At 40.7% G+C, this 16,962-nt stretch overlaps 1 protein-coding gene across 1 annotated transcript; it reads left to right on the top strand.

Annotated features, from left to right (window-relative positions):
- Positions 1 to 4,613: 4,613 nt before the first annotated feature.
- On the top strand, positions 4,614 to 7,052 carry LOC131174051 (uncharacterized). Its single transcript, XM_058137089.1, has 4 exons — positions 4,614 to 4,746; positions 5,945 to 6,168; positions 6,331 to 6,828; positions 6,957 to 7,052. Exons 1-4 carry the CDS (start codon positions 4,614 to 4,616, stop codon positions 7,050 to 7,052), a joined length of 951 nt encoding a protein of 316 aa, XP_057993072.1.
- The last annotated feature ends 9,910 nt before the right edge of the window (positions 7,053 to 16,962 follow it).

The raw sequence follows: 16,962 nt of genomic DNA, 5'->3' as shown, positions 1-16,962 counted from the left end.
ACAGAGGAAAGGAAAGCAGAGATGATGAGAGTATGACCAGATAATGAACAAACTGGAAATGTAGAGTTCCAATATTCAAAATCTTTTTCAAGAAAACACTCCTGAAAACTAGTTTCAAAAGTATTTTTAATCACTACAAAACAGCAGAGTAACAAACTGAATGAAGTTTCAGAGTTCCTCCACGATAATAGCAGCCTCTTGCCTATATTTTTTGTCCCCCCCTTGAACAGTTTTTCATGCAGGTATTTATAGGAATCGGGTGCTCCCCATGAAGGGTCAGGATTCATTTTGAGGGAGATGGAGGGTCAGGATTTTGAAGTACATGATCGGATGTTCAGGAATTAAAGAGAATCAAAACGAATGGCTGAGATCGCTTCTCAAAGTATTTGTCCTTTTCCTCTTTTAATCCGACGGTCTTGAATCCTCTTGTCCGGAACGATCTGAGGGCTGAGAGTGAAAAACGCTGGTATTATCATCTTCTTTTTATCCAAGGGTTGCGGATTCATCCTTACAAGTGAGATCAACGGTGGAGATTGGGATGTACAGATCATGACATACCACGCACTGTCAAAGATTATGGCGATTCTTAGGCGTGGTGGAGATCTCGTCGCCACGCTTTAACTACCTCGACTCGATTCTCGACGACGGTTATTGGAATTTGTCTTATTCTTTTGTCTTCCGATCCTCCCCTAGCTCCTATTCCGATCTCTCATGCCGATCTCCTATCTCCGATCTCTTTATCCCTTGATCACCGATTCGGTCCAAGCATTAATTACATCTCGATTTTGCCGCCTACTGCTTTTCCGCCAGATTAAATGCCCATTTTCCCTATATATACCCCTCGTTGATAGTGGCATTTCCTTCATTCGATTTTTCTCTTTCTCCTTGTTTCTTGGTTCTAGCTGCTCGGGAAAGTTCCGCTACAATCGTGGTTTTGATCCTCTTCCGATGGAATTCCCTATTCCTCGATCAAAATTTACGATCCGGTGATTGGATGGTCCTAATTGACGATGGTGAGAGAACCGATTTGACCGATCCGTATATGGGCTTCGGTTGTACCGATCTCGAGTTGCTCAACTGAGTTCATTCGGCTTCTCATCACATTGAGTGTTCCGACAGCGATTCTGATCCACATTGGGTGTTCCGACAGCGGATTAAGCTTCCGGTCGGCAATATCCTTGGGATCAGTTATAAACTGATCCTTAGATCACCTGGGAGTATCCTTGGGATTAGTTATAAACTGATCCTTAGATCACCTGGGAGTATCCTTGGGATCAGTTATAAACTGATCCTTAGATCACCTCTTCAGATAGGATTTTTCACCGGTCTCTAGAGATCGTCCAAATGATGTAATTTTTCAATGTAATCAGATCTCTAGAGATCGGCCACATGATGTAGCTAGACCTTTATTGTAATCCGATCCCTAGAGATCGCCCAAATGATGTAATCCGATCTTTTGAGAATAAAGACTTTATTTTGTCGGTTATCATCTTATTTTTGCATTGATTATTTTCCGATCTCTACTGTGTTTATCCGATCTGGTTCTTTACGAATGACACTTAAGCGATCCTTTATTCAAAATATTTAACTTATTATGCCGATCTCCAATTAACCGATCTCGAACATTCGGATATTTGAGAGAAGTGTCGAACAAATTGCCGAGTCTCACCAATCGATGCGCCGCTTAGAACCTCGCGAGCATTAAATGCTCGGACTAGTATAAATAGGGGAGGGTTAGCCGCTTGTTCTCTCATTCCATTTTCAATCCTCGCTCACAACTTCAAGTTCTCTCATTTTCTCCGTTTCCCGACGCCGATCGGACTCGGTAAGGGCTTTAATCCTCTTTTTAGTTTAAGTTCTTTGTTTTTTCCTTGAAAATGAGCGGTGCAGAAGGTCGAGAGCGCGAGCCCTCCTTCCATTCAGTTCTCATGGTCATCGTGCGATGAAGAAGAGGCGGTCGGGCCAAGCACGCAACTGAACCCCTAGGGTCTCTCGCCAGTGCCTGGGTCGGGTCATACCATCAAGGCTTGCACCACCTTCAAGGAGAGAGACCCTTCCTATAGACGAGCTTCCATCGGTTCTTCGGAATCCGACCGCAATCGCTTGTTCAAGAATACAACATTTGTCCCGATTCATATGAATCGATCAAGTGCCATGGCGATGTTCGTGTCGATCACTCCTTTGAAGAGAACGACATAGTCATGGTGTATGAGGAACGATTAAAGGCCGGTCTCGATTCCCCGGATGACTTCTATAAGGAAGTCCTAAAACTTCACAGGGCGAGCATCGTTCAGATCCACCCTAACTCATGGCGGATTTTAGTAGCCGTCCGAGGCCTATGCCGAGCTAAGGGAATCGGACTCACGGCTAAGGTGTTCGCCGAGTTGCACCGCTATCTCGCCGAAAGGACGATGACCATCGGTTCTTCCAGCGAAGCCTCGCTATGCGGCTCTTTTCCGATCCGCCTCGTCTCTTAAGAATTGGAAGAATCGTTTCTTCATTGTGAGGAGCAAAGATCCGAGCCATTTTGAGGACTTCCCGCACTGGTGGTACTGTGGACCTTTGCTTTCCGAATCACATCACCCCGAGCCAAGATGAAAGCCTAATAGTGATGGATTTGAAGAGTGAGGCTGCCACTAAAAAGTATTCTTATTTGGATGCGGATCGCCGAGCCGCACCATTGACTGCTCACCGCCATCGCCAAGACCGCGAACTTCCGCTATCTAACCTCGGCAACGGTATTTTAAAAATCACAATTATCAAGACCTAAGTGATATCAATAACCTTTTCTTTGTGCAGTAATGTCGTGTGGGGAAGGTTCAAGGAATCGAAAGAAGTAAAGAGAGATCTCCTAAGATAAAGGAGATAAAGCGTTTGAACGACTTCAAACACCCGTCACGAACCCGGGAGATACAAAGAGACCCACCCCAACCTTCGGGTCCGCGACCACCGGCTACCCGATCTCTCCTAGATCGGAGGAGCAGACTCAGACTCTTGCAGTTGTTCCAAGCAGTGAAGGGGGGCCTACCCAAGCTTCTGGGATGACCTCTTCTCTGGGCGCTCAAATCGATCGATCGCTTGAGGAATAACCTGGATCCAAGGAGAACTCGATTTCGCCAAAGTCACGGGTCTACCATCTTCTTTCGGAGGATCGACAGTTATCCCGAATGGTCTCGACGACATATTGACTCGACCATGAGCTTAAACGTGGAGTGTCTAGTGAACCAGACCATGATCCGGGAAAGGATTCACCGCCAGGGTAAGGATATCCGGAAGAAGAAACACGAGGTGGATACCCTCCCAACACAACTCTCATCCGCTCGGGATTATATATCTCAAGTCGAGGGACGGGCAAAGCTCCATGAAGACCGGTTGGCCGAACAGAATCATGTTTTGGATGAGAGGGACCGTGCTCTTAGGGAAGTCCAGGCGCTTCACGCCAACGAATCCGCTCAGGTCTCTCAACTCATAGAGGAGCTCAAAGCGAAAGATAAGGAGCTTGAGGAGAAAGATAAGGAGCTAAAGGAGAGAGATGAAGAGATGGTGACGGGGATAGCCGGAGCCTATGTGAATGCTCACAAGGATCTCTTGGCCGCACTCCAGGAGCGCTACCCAGAAGAAGACTTTTCTTGGATGGACGACGTGGCTCCTGAGGGCAACGATGAGGATAGTGAGGAGGAAGCCGAAGGTGAGGGAGAGAGGAGGGGTGATCCAAATGTAGATCAGGCTGGGGGTGATCCCCCAGCCGAATAACTTGTACAAATTTATGACATGAAATGGAATGCCTTTTTGTTCAATGAATGATTGTGATCGGAAAATTTTAAACCATTGTTTGTCTGAGTATTTGATTGTATGAGCACAGCAAAACAAAAACTAAATGTGATTATTAACCTAAGTATGAGAGATCGGAAAGCACTTTAAACATGAGATCGGTAGGGAAAAAATGCTGAACGGAACTTGATTGAAAATTTAACTCGAACACTTAAGATCGGAATCGAACCAAAACTTTAGCTCTTAGACTTTCGGAAAGGAGGTCAAGAAGAAACTGTAGGAAAAGATCTAGTGCCGCTTCATTTTATTCATCAACAGAGATCAGGAATATACTGGACGGGTCCGGAAATTCGACAACGGGTTTGAAAGGTCGGTAGAGATCAGCGAGGCTTTAATGAATGTGAGGACCTGGCATTGATTCAATTCTTTGTGAGGAGAGATCGGAAATGTGACCGTTTATCAAAGAGGGATCGGAAACGTGATTAGCTGTTCAAAGAAGGATTTTTATTGATTCTAGGGATCGACCAAAATATGGTGTCGACAGTCATGAATATCAAACTGCCCATGGAAATAATAAAAAAGTTGATGATGTTCTCGTTAAAATATTTGGACAGAGCCGAGATGAAAATGAAGGTAGCAATAAAGATGAGATGAGCTATGGTGATTTTGAGGAAAATTATGATTTTGAAGAGGATCATTTTGTTTAATATGAAGATGACCATAGAACTAATATAATGGAAGAAGAATTTCAGCAAAACACCAGTGCAGAGGATGTGCAACAAAAAAATGAATAGAATCATAGAGTTGATGAATTGCAGGTACTTGAAAATGGAAATGGCAATATGAATATTGAAAGTGGTGAAGAGAATCAGGGGAATGAGGTTGATGGGTGTTATCAAGCTTCAATAGTGAGTGGGTATTATTCTAGCATTGATAGGCTATTTGAATCATACCTTTGTTATGCCAGGGAGAAAGGTTTTAGTGTGGCTAAAAACTATGCTTCAAAAGGGTCTGAAAATATGCATAAGTGCTAAAAACTATGCTTCGAAAAGGTCTAGAAATGTGCATAAATACCAAACTATCAGTTGTGATCGAGGGAGAAAATCTAATGCAGAGTGGACATCGAAGAGAATAAATTGCCTAGCACTATTAAACGGAATTTTAAGAAGTAACGATTTGTGGCAAGTGACGAAATTGGAAACTCATCATAATCATGATTTGGACCCTAATATGGCAAGGTTCATGCGAGCACACAAGAATTTATCATCTGGTATAAAAAGAAAGCTTGAAGCCCAAGACATTGCTGGCATAAGGACACACAAAAGTGTTAGACTGTTACAAGTACAAGCTGGGGGGCCTGATAAGTTAAGTTTTCTACCAAAGGATTGTCGAAATTTTATTGATAGAACAAGGAGGTTGACGCTTATAAATGGAGATACTGACTGCATAAATAAGTTATTTTTAAGAATGGAATAATAGAATAGAAATTTTTTTCACTTGATTGATACAGATGAAGAACAAAGGCTTACTAATGTGTTTTGGGTGCATCCTCATAGTATAATAGCTTATGAAGAGTTTTGTGATGTTGAGAGTGTTGATACAACATACTTGGCTAATGCGATTTGCAAGCATTATTGGAGTTAATCATCATGGCCAATCAATTCTTCTAGGTAGTGCACTAATTTCACATGAGGATGTTAAAACTTTAAATGGTTTTTAAGTACCTAGCTTGCAGCAATGGGTGGTCGTCCTTCAATTGCAATAATGACAGATCAATGTGAGAGCATGAAAAGTGCAATAAAAGAAGTTATGCCTAATACAATCCATAGGTTTTATATACAGCACATACTGTGTAAGGTTCCTAAAAAACTAAAAGGTGCTTAAGAGTATGATAAGGTGAGGAATGAGTTTAAAGTAGTGATATATGATAGCCTAACTCCTGTAATGTTTGAGAGAAATTAGAATCAATTTATCGTGAAGTACAACTTGGAAAATAATGAATGGCTCGTGAAGCTCTAGAATGAAAGGAACTTTTAGGTTCCTGTTTATGTCAATAACATATTATGAGCTGGAATGTTATTTACTCAAAGGAGCGAAAGCAATCATGCGTATTTTGATAGCTATGTTAACTCCATGAGCACGTTGAAGTAATTTGTTGAGCAATATCAAATAGCATTGTGTGATAAGGTTAAGAAAGAATTCTTTGCTGATTTTAAATCCAAAAATATATTTGTTAAGTTCATTTCAGACTTTCATTGGGAGAAGCAATTTCAAGAGGCATACACTACAAGTATGTTTAAGCAAGTTCAGTTGGAGATTAAATGGATGTGGTATTGCCATGTACATCAACCTACTGAAGCAGAAGATGGTAATGAAGGTGATGAAGAGATTGTGGAGGTAGGTTTTGAAAAGCATAAAATTCTTGAAAGAAGTTTAGTGAATGACTAGTATGTGAAAGAACATGTTTATATTGTTCATTACAAAGAAGAAGGCTTTGTGTTCAAATGCAACTGTAGGAAATTTGAATCAAAAGAGATCTTGTGTGCTTATATATTGAAGGTAATTACCTTGAAAGACATTAGAAGAATTAATGAGATGTATTCGCTAAGGAGATGGAGGAAAGATGTGCATCATAGGCACAACAAGATATTTTTTGATGCAGGGTACCATCATATGACGGAAGAATATAAAAAGCCTAAGAAAATTGAAAAGATCTTTAATGAAGCTGTAGATATGGCAATGGAAAGTGTAGCAAGACTAAAACATATAGAGGCATGTCTTGAGACTATGAAGTTAGATTTTGTCAATTGGGATGGTGGGGCTAATGAATCAAATCACAACATAGATGTTGATGCAAGGAATGATGAATATGGAATTGTACAAACTGAAACAAGGGTTATTAGAAATCCAACTATTGTATCAACTCGAGGGCGTCCACGGGCTAATCGCTTTAGTTCTAGTTTTCAAAGAATACTACATCAAAACTCTAATCGGGGTACTCATGGCCATAGTCGAGGCAGAGGGCATGCTTGTGGTCATGGAACAACTTCAAATAATGTTTTAACTCAAGAATCCCTATCCTGAGCATGTTTTATGCTCTTTTACTTTCATTAAACTTATTTACTTTTTGATAAGATTATAAACATGTCATTGACAAATAGTTTGTCCTTTTTTATATTTTGCAGGCATCAAATGTTGGTATAAGGAATTTTGATCTTAAAATTGAAGATGGATTGTTTGATTCTTCTAGTCAAGCTACCAAGAATTGGATCAGTCTTTAACAAAATTGTTGTTTAAAGATTGATAAAAAAAAATATGGACTCATTTTATGTTAATAATATTCAGTTTTTAATATTATTTTAATTATTTTGTATTCAAATATTTAGTTTTTTTCCCCTCATTTGGCAAGGGCTAAAGTTACCTATGTGTTTTTAGACAAAGGTTCATGTAATACTTATATTTCATGCGTGAAATACGCTTTCTTGACAATAACAGCAAATAAAATAAAGTCATATATGCTACCAAGATACTTAGCAAATTAATCTATTTAATATATGTTGCAAGGGGTTTTGCGGTCGCCTGGACGAACACTCACTGAAGTGGGAAAGAGTGAGGAGTCGCCACTTTAATTTTAAGAGAAATTAAAGAAAACCATTTGCACAAAAAAAGGATAAATTCAAAGAAACCATTTCGAAACAGAGATTCTAGGTTCGGGGTCCATATACAGGCGGGGAAGGTGTTAGGCACCCCGCCTCGTACCTCTATGAGGGTAAACAGATTTAACATTATGCTCTTTACAAATTAAAATCGGAAGTTAGGGGGGGTTAGAATGATGGTGTTAATCCCTTTGATAAAAGGAAATATTTAATTTTTCACTATTTCGGGTTACCCATATACATAAGTACATGGGACGACCCTTAGTGAATTGATATTGCATAGTGATTTTAGTTTAGGGGATCACTTTGCGTATTGTGTTATTTTAGTTTGGATTCGAGGGAACCTGGGTAAAAGCCTCTCCCGATCTCTAGGAGTAATTTGCTTAAAGTTTGAGTGGGGAATCTCGGATAAGAACTCTCCTCCGATCTTCGCATATTTATTTGATTTGAGAATCAGATAAGAACTCTTCTCCGATCTCTTAAATATTTATGAAAATTTTTGATTCAGAACCGGATAAGAACTCTCCTCCGATCTCTTAAATATTTATTAAAATTTTATTAAGAATTGGATAAGAACTCTCCTCCGATCTCTTAAATATTTATTAAAATTTTGATTGAGAATCGGATAAGAACTCTCCTCCGATCTCTTAAATATGTTAAAATTTTTTATTAAGAACTGGAAAAGAACTCTCCTCCGATCTCTTAAATATTTATTAAAATTTTGATTGAGAATCGGATAAGAACTCTCCTCCTATCTCTTTTAATATTTATGGAAAATTTTGATTGAGAATCGGATAAGAACTCTCCTCCGATCTCTTTTCGTTTAAATGAGGATCAGGTAAGAACTCTCCCCCGACCTTTTGAGATTTAATTGCGATCGTATGTCATAAAGACCTTAGACTAAGGGTTCTGACATCCGAAGACGTTGAGAGCCCGAACAAGGCTTATCTTAATCCGTTGGTACCTTATAACTAGGTAGGGGATACAAACTAAATTTATTACCGATCTCCTATGTGATTGTCTTACCAATATCCGATCTCTTCCGTTTACTAGTCGGGGATCCGATCTTACCTTGATCCCCTATTATACCAAGTTACCTCCTGATCTAGTCTAGTGGTTCGACTTCATAATTTTCTTCTGATTTATTATCCAAACTTTTATTATTTTAAAGAAATTCTCGTGTTAAGATACAGCTACCAATATTTTATTAAACTACCTATACGTTACTTGGGATTAGAACACCTACATTTGAAGGTAATAAAGGCTAAAAAAAAAAAAGTAAATAACATGAACGGATGAGCAAAAGGTAAACTCAAGATAATAACCACCTTCGTGGGGTCTTTAACATAACATAAACTTGACGAAAATTACGAGTATAAATATAAAAAAATGAGCACTTGGTAAAACAACGGTCTAAACACTCACCTGTAGGGAGTTGAATCTATTGAACCAACCATGGAGTCACAAATACAGCAGAGCTGCGTGCTAACAGTCTGGGGACTAATGCTTGCCTTGAAATGAAGAGTACCAAGTTAAAATACAATCGAGCCGAAATGATAATAACCGGGTTTGAATGAGATTGATCTTGGAAAATAAGAGTGGATATAAAGATGATGAAAACAAAACTGAAACTAAGAGAGGGTATCGCGGAGTAATAAACAAATTGAAAATAAAGAGTTTCAGTGTCCAACACTCCTTCAAAAAAAAATACTTTAGAAAACTGGTTTCTGAAGTTTTTTCTATTTTGAAAGATTAAAAATAGTAGAGTAGCAAAACTGAATCAATTTTCAGAGCTTTTCCACTATAATCACCACCCTTTTATCCTCTCCTTTTTTTTTAACAGTTTTCATGCAGGTATTTATAGGGACTGGGGGCTCCCGATGAAGGGTCAGGATTTCCTTTGTGGGAGATGGAAGGTTTGGATTTTAAAGGGCACGATCTGATGCTTGAAAATTGAAGAGAATCAAAATGGACGGTCGAGATCTTATTCAGAATATTTGTCCTTTCTCTTTTCTAATCTAATGGCTCAAAATCTTCTTGTCAAGGGAGATCCGAGGGCTGGGAAAAAAAGCACCGGTCTTCTCATCTTCTCTTTGATAATGGCTCCGAACTTGTCCTTGCAAGTAAGATCAACGATGGAGATCAAAATGTATAGAACTGTCATGACACGTTCTGGAAACCTGTCAGTAATGTGGGCGATTCTGCAAATGAGGCGTGCAGTGGAGATTTGATCTCATCTGCAACGCTTTAACTATCTCGGCTCTGATTATGACGACAGTTATTGGAAGTTGTCTTTTTCTCTCTTTGCTTACCGATCTCCTATCCCTTCCGATCTTCCTAATACGATCTTTTTCCGATCTCTCATGCCGAGCCCCTCTCGCGACCTCTCCCATTCCAGAATCTTCTCTTCTATTTGAGCTGGTTCGGTCAAAGCATTTATTCCTTCGGTTACCGAGGCATCCGCTTCATTTTTCGCTACCAAAAAATGCTCAGAACTTCTCTATATATATACCTTCAACGGGACATCCTTTCGCATTTCATTTTCTCCTCTTTCTGTTTCTTACTCTTCCTGTTCTAGCTGCTCCGGCAACAATCCCGGCCATGGCAGCTGCTTTTGATCCTTTTTCGACTGCTCCCTTTGTTTATCAACTGAAAATTTATGACCCCGGTGATCAAAAAATCACGATGGCCACCTCTGATGATAGTGAGAGAACTGGACTAACTTACCGTTCCAGGTCGAGAATATCGATCGTATCGATCTCGAGTCGGTCGACCGATATAATCGGCGAACCGATCTCGAGCGAGAAGACTGCTAATTTCCCTCTTATAATTGGTGACTGCCCTTTGAAGTTCACTTGGCTCCTCACCACATCGGGTGTCCCGACAGCGGCTCGGTTCTAAGTGATAACATTGATGATGACCTCTCCTACCCTCATGAGAGTCACAGTCACCCCATCCGAGCTATACATCTATCCGATGTCGATGGCTGGTTTCCTGATCAAACATATCTTTTGATTCAACCACGAGACTAGGCTTTGACATAGGTCTTTATTAGGTAGGATGTACCGCCGATCTCTGGAGATCACCCAAATCCGATCTCTTGAGATCGCCCAAATGATGTAATCTGACCTTTTTGGAAATGAAATTTCATTTTGCCAATTATCATTTTACTATTATTGCATTGGTTATTTTCCGATCTCTAATGTGTTTATCTGACCCGATTCCTAACCTTTAGCCGATCTGTAATTCTGAACATCTACCTTAATTCACCGATCTTTAACTAGCTGATCTCCCCTTATTTATTTATGGAGTTTCTAGAATGTTCTTGTCATGTGTCAGAAAAGCTGGCGAATCCCGCTAACCGATGCGCCGCTTGGGACACTGTGAGCATTAAATGCACAGACGGGTATAAATAGAGGATGGGTCAGCCATTTGCTCCCTTATGTCATTTTCAGCATCTTGCGAGCGATTCCAAAATTCTCTCATTTCTTCAAGTTCTTCCAACATCGATCACACTCCAGTAAGGATTTCGATCTTTCTTTTAGTTAAATTTTCTCTTTTCTTTAAAAATGAGCGGCGTTGAGGGTCAAAGAGTGGCAAGCCCCCCTTCCGTTCATGTCTCGTGGTCGTCAGATGAAGTTGAAGTGGTCGGACCAAGCAGGCAATCTGAACCTCCTACGACCTCCGTTTCAGCCGTGGTCAAGCGACACCCTCAAGACGGACGCATTCTTTAGGGAGAGAAAACCTTCCCGTGGATGAATTGCCATCAATCCTTCAAGAAACCGATCTGCAGTCGTTTAGCCAAGAATATAACCTTCGGACCGATTCATATGAACTTATCAGATGCCATGGCGATCTCCGAGCTGATCATTTCTCCAAAGAAAATGATATGATCATGGTATACGAAGAGCAATTAAAAGACGGGCTGCGGTTTCCTCTTGATGACTTCTTCAAGGAAGTTTTGAAATTCCACCAAGTATGTATAGCCCAAGTACATCCAAACTCATAGCAGATCCTGGTAGCCTTTAGAGGCCTCTGCCGAGCTAAGGGACTCAGTCCTATAGCGAAGGTGTTCGCCAAGCTATATAGGCTAACTCGTTGAAAGGATGATGAGTACTGGTTCTTTCAGGCGAAACCGCATTGTGGGCTCTTTACCGATCTACCTTCCTCATTGAAGAATTGGAAGAATCGCTTCTTTATCCTGAGGAGCAAGATTCCGAACGGTTTTGAGGGTTTCCCACGTAGCTGGATGCATCTGGGCCCATCACTTTTGAAGCACATCGCCTTGAGTAGGGAAGAGGGTGCAATGGTGATGGAGTTAAAGGATCAGGCGGCCAATCAGAAGTTCTCCTGTCTAGATGTGGTGACGGGCGAACTGCATCATTAGATGATGTGGCTAGTTACCGGGGAAGAATGCGGGCTTTAGCTCTCTGACCTCGGCTTCAGTACTTTCTATATCTCTAATCTCTAAACCTTAGCGAACTCACTGACTTTTCTTTGTGCAGGCATGGCGATCGGCGAGGCCTCTAAAGAGAGCCGAAAGTGAAAGAGAGAGGTCTCCAGAAAAGTGTGGGAGATGAAGCGCGCCGAGGCCTCTCAGACGCCAAGGCAAGATCCAAAGGAGATGTAGGGAGGCTCGTCCCGACCTTTGGGACCGCTGATTCCTGAAATAAAAGTGATCCAGTCTCCTCCTCGACAAGAAGAACCGCCACCTCCAACGGTTGCTCTGAGTGCGGAGGGGGGTCCTTCCCAACCTCCTATAAGGACCTTTTCCTGCGGCGCTTAAGTCCTGATTCACTCCCTAGAGAAGAACCGAACTATTCGAGAGAATCCGGGTTTGGCTAAGGTTTTAGGGGCCTCTATTTGCCTTTAGGAGGATCGGAATAGGCTGACCCCGAACAGTCTCTACGATATCTTGACCTAGACTATGAACTTGAGCGTGGAGAGTTTGGTGAACCAACATATCATCCGGGAAAAGGCTCATCATTTGAAGCAGGAGATCCAAAAGGTGGGTTAGGAAGCAGCTTCCGCCCGAGCTCAACTTTCATCCGTTCAGGAATATATAGCTGAAATTGAGGGGTGGATGAAATTCTATGAGGATAAATTGGCCGAGCAGGCTCATGTTCTTGAAGAAGCTCGGGCGCTCTGAGCTGCTGATGTCGCTTGCCTCACTGAAGAACTTAGAGCAAAAGAAGAAGAGGCAGTGACGAGGGAGGCCGGTGCTTATGTGAACACCCACGGAGACCTTTTGGCCGAGCTCAAGAAGCGTTATCCCGAGGAGAACTTTTCCTGGATGGTGGACCTAGCTCCCCAAGACGAAGAGGATAGCGAGGAGGAGGCTGAGGGTGATAGAGAGGGTGAACAAAATGTAGAACAGGCTGGAGGTGATCCTCCAGCCGAATGACTTGTATATATTCTTATTTTGAAATAAAGTTCTTTCTTTTATCCAATGACTTGATGAGATCGGAAAGTATCTAAGTTGTATAAGCGCCTGATTGTCTGAACATATTAGAACAACTTGAGAGCGATTATTAATCTGTGTGAGAGATCAGTAAAACATTGTAAGCATGAGATCGGCCTAAACCGAACAAACACCGAGCAGAACTTAAGATTATTAAAATTGGAAACCTGATTTGAACAATTAAGATCGGAGGCACCATTAAGTCGGATTAAAACCTTAACTTTATTAAACAACTATCTACAATATTTATGAAAGGGAGATCGGATGGTATGAAGACCTAATGTTGGTTCAATTTCATTTGACAATAGATCGGAAATGTGATTGACTGGCAAGGAGACTTGATTAATTGGTTTGAGAGATCGGTAAGGGTTTGAACGATATGGAGACTTGGTATTTGTTCGGTTTCTTTGAAGAGAAATCGGAAATAAACTGAACGACATGGAGACTGGGTGCTTGGAATCGATTTCAAAGTTTATTGATTTCAGGGATCGGCCAAAATATGGTATCGACAGCTACCCCTCTTTACATAATTTCTATTTAAGGGAAAAATTTTCCCGTGTAGGAATTATGTAAAGATTCAGACCCATATTTTGGGTGATTGGGTATTAAAACTTTGGAACTCAAAATTAAGGTTAGGAAACTAAAACCTACCTAGGTCAAAGACCCAGGAGTTGGTAACAGAAATTTAAATGCGAAAAAATAAAAATCAACTTAGATAAAGGAACCAGAGGTTGATGATAGGAATTTAAATGTGAAAAATTAAAAATCAACTTAGATCAAGGAACCAGAGGTTGATGACAGGAATTTAAATGCGAAAAATTAAAAATCAACTTATATCAAGGAACCAGAGGTTGATAACAGAAATTTAAATGCTGGAAATTAAAATCAACTTAGATCAAGGAACCAGAGGTTGATGACAGAAATTTAAATGCTGGAAATTAAAATCAACTTAGATCAAGGAACCAAAGATTGATGACAAAAATTTAAATGCGGGAAATTAAAAATCAACTTAGATAAAGGAACCAGAGGTTGATGACAGAAATTTAAATGCGGGAAATTAAAAATCAACTTAGATCAAGGAACCAGAGATTGATAACAGAAATTTAAATGCCAGAAAACTAAAATCAACTTAGATCAAGGAACCAGAGGTTAACAACAGAAATTTAAATGCCAGAAATTAAAAATCAACTTAGATCAAGGAACCAGAGATTGATGCTGGAAAATTAAAATCAACTTACAAAGCAAGGCTAACCTGACACGAGAAGTTCTTTCGCGACAAAGTGTACTTAACAGGATCCTGAAGATGAACGATTAACGAAAGATGAGTTGCAAGACTTAACCCATCATTTTCCATTCTTTACTCACTTCCCAGGACTTCTCTTTCTGTTCTTGACTTTCTTATTTGCAAAAAGTGCCCTTGTGGATTTTCACTTTCCCTTTCACCCATCTGACTAGAAGCGCCCTTCCAGGTTTTCACCACTAATTTTTTTTTTGGCCATTCCCTGCAATTCTCACAGCAAAGTACATAAGGTTATCAATATCCAAATCCTAAACTTATGACAAAATTCTAATGGATCAATAGTGCATAAAATAAAGAGGTGGAAAAAGACAATATTAAAGCGTGAGTATATGGGAAAGATAAAGCAAAAAGATAAATTAATACGCAAATGTGCGAAGAAGATAGATCAAAGTGAAAGGATGACTTTATTATGGCTTGAGGGATAAAGGTACAATTTCAAAGAAAAAGGGTACAAGGATAGATCTCACAGATTCCTTGTAGTTGACTCTGAAGTCTCTTAACTGCCATTATTTCAAGTATTCTATTGACAAAGATTCATGCCGTGATGGTTCATTTTCGTTCCCGGTCCCTTATTGCCTCCTTTATTTCTCCATTTTCTGGTCCTAAGGACGCCCTTTCGGGTTTTTGCCCTTAGATTTGATTTTTCTTTCCTTTTCTTTTTCAAGGTGCCTTTTTGGGTTTTCACCCTTCACTCATTTTACAGAAAGTGCCCTTCCGGGTTTTCGCCTTCTTTCCCACATTTTGTTAGGGCGTCCTTTCGGATTTTCACCCTTTTTTTTTTTTAGGTATAATACTTTTTGACAGTGTCAGCATTCACGGGTTTTGGAAATTCTTCACCATCCATGTGGGTCAAGATTAAGGCCCCACCAGAAAATGCCTTTTTAACCACATAGGGTCCCTCATAGGTTTGCGACCATTTGCCCCGAACATCGTTTTGATTTGGGAGCACCTTTTTCAGGATGAGATCTCCTGGTTGAAATTTGCGTGGGTGGATGCCTTTATTAAATGCCCTAGCTATTCTTCTCTGGTATAACTGCCCATGACATACCGCCGCTAGCCTTTTCTCGTCTAGCAAATTTAATTGGTCCAACCTTGACTGGATCCACTCCGACTCATCAATCCCTGATTCCTTCAGAATTCTTAGGGAAGGAATTTCCACTTCAATAGGTAATACAGCTTCCATCCCGTATACCAATGAGTATGGAGTTGCCCCAGTTGATGTTCTCACAGAGGTCCGCTATGCATAAAGGGCGTAGGGAAGCATATCATGCCAGTCTCTATAGGTGACCGTCATTTTCTGAATTATTCTCTTGAGATTTTTGTTTGTAGCTTCTACCGCTCCATTCATCTGGGGACGGTATGGTGAGCAATTGAGATGTCAAATCTTGTATTGATCACACAATCTCTGGATCTTTGGAGCATTCAAATTCTTGGCGTTATAAGTGACGATTTCGCTAGGGAGGCCGTGTCAGCAGATAATATTATTTCTAAGGAATTTGAGAAATGTGTTCTGTGTGATGTGAGCATATGATGTCGCTTCGACCCATTTAGAAAAATAGTCAATAGCTACTAGGATAAATCCATGCCCATTGGATGCCTTGGGATTGATGGAACCAATCACGTCGATTCCCCATATTGCGAAAGGCCATGGCGAGACGAGGCTGAACAGTTAATGAGGCGGGACATTTATCAGATCTGCATAGATTTGACATTTATGACACTTTCGAAAGTAATCAATGCAATCCTTCTCCATAGTAGTCCAGAAGTATCCCCTTCTCATGATTTGCTTAGCCATCATATGCCCATTAGCATGAGTTGCACAATTCCCCTCATGAGTCTCGAAAAGGATCCTCCTTGCTTATTTTGCATCTACGCATCTCAACAATTCACCATTGGAGCTCCTTTTGTATAGAATTTCGCCACTGGGGAAGTATCCCAAAGCTAGTCTCTGGATCATTCTCCTTTCATTTTTACTTTCCCCAGGGGGGAATTCTCTGGTCTTGATGTAGACCTGGATGCCATGATACCAAGGTTTACTATCTGTTTCTTCCTCGATCATGAAGCAGTATGTCGGTTCACTCCTTGCTTTGATTCGCAATACCTGAGTCACCTGCCCTTCTTCCATTTGAGCCATTACAGCCAAGGTGGCTAAGGCATCTGCAAATTGATTCTTGTCTCGACTGAGGTGAGTGAAAGAGATTTCTTCAAATTTCTTAATCAACTCCAATAGGTACTTCTAATATGGGATTAATTTCGGATCCTTAGTTTGCCATTCTCCCTTAACTTGATAGATGATCAATGCTGAATCACCATATACCTCCAACTTCCTAACTTTCATCTCGATGGCAGCTTGTAAACTAATTACATAGGCTTCGTATTTCGCGATATTGTTGGTGCATTCAAACCTTAATTTGATAGCTATCGGGAAGTGTTTCCCATCAGGGGATACCAGCACTGTTCCAATTCCATTACCAGACAAATTAACAGCCTCGTCAAAATACATTTCCCATACATCAGTTGGTTCTTCTTCCTCACCGTCGACTTCATTAACATGCTCATCGGGGAACTCGAAATCCAAGGCTTCATAATCTTGGATAGGGTTCTCTGCTAGAAGATCGGCGATTACGCTGCCTTTCACTGCTTTCCGGGTCATATAGACAATGTCATATTGAGAGAGCATGACCTGCCATTTCGCTATCCTTCCCGGCACAAATGGGCTTTCGAATACGTACTTGATAGGATCCATCCTGGAGATGAACCATGTCTTATGATTT

Source organism: Hevea brasiliensis, chromosome 15 (genome assembly GCF_030052815.1).
Source record: "Hevea brasiliensis isolate MT/VB/25A 57/8 chromosome 15, ASM3005281v1, whole genome shotgun sequence".
In the NCBI taxonomy this organism is placed as follows: domain Eukaryota; kingdom Viridiplantae; phylum Streptophyta; class Magnoliopsida; order Malpighiales; family Euphorbiaceae; genus Hevea; species Hevea brasiliensis.
The sequence above is the reverse complement of the archived record's forward strand: the minus strand, read 5'-3'. Positions and strand labels throughout refer to the sequence as shown.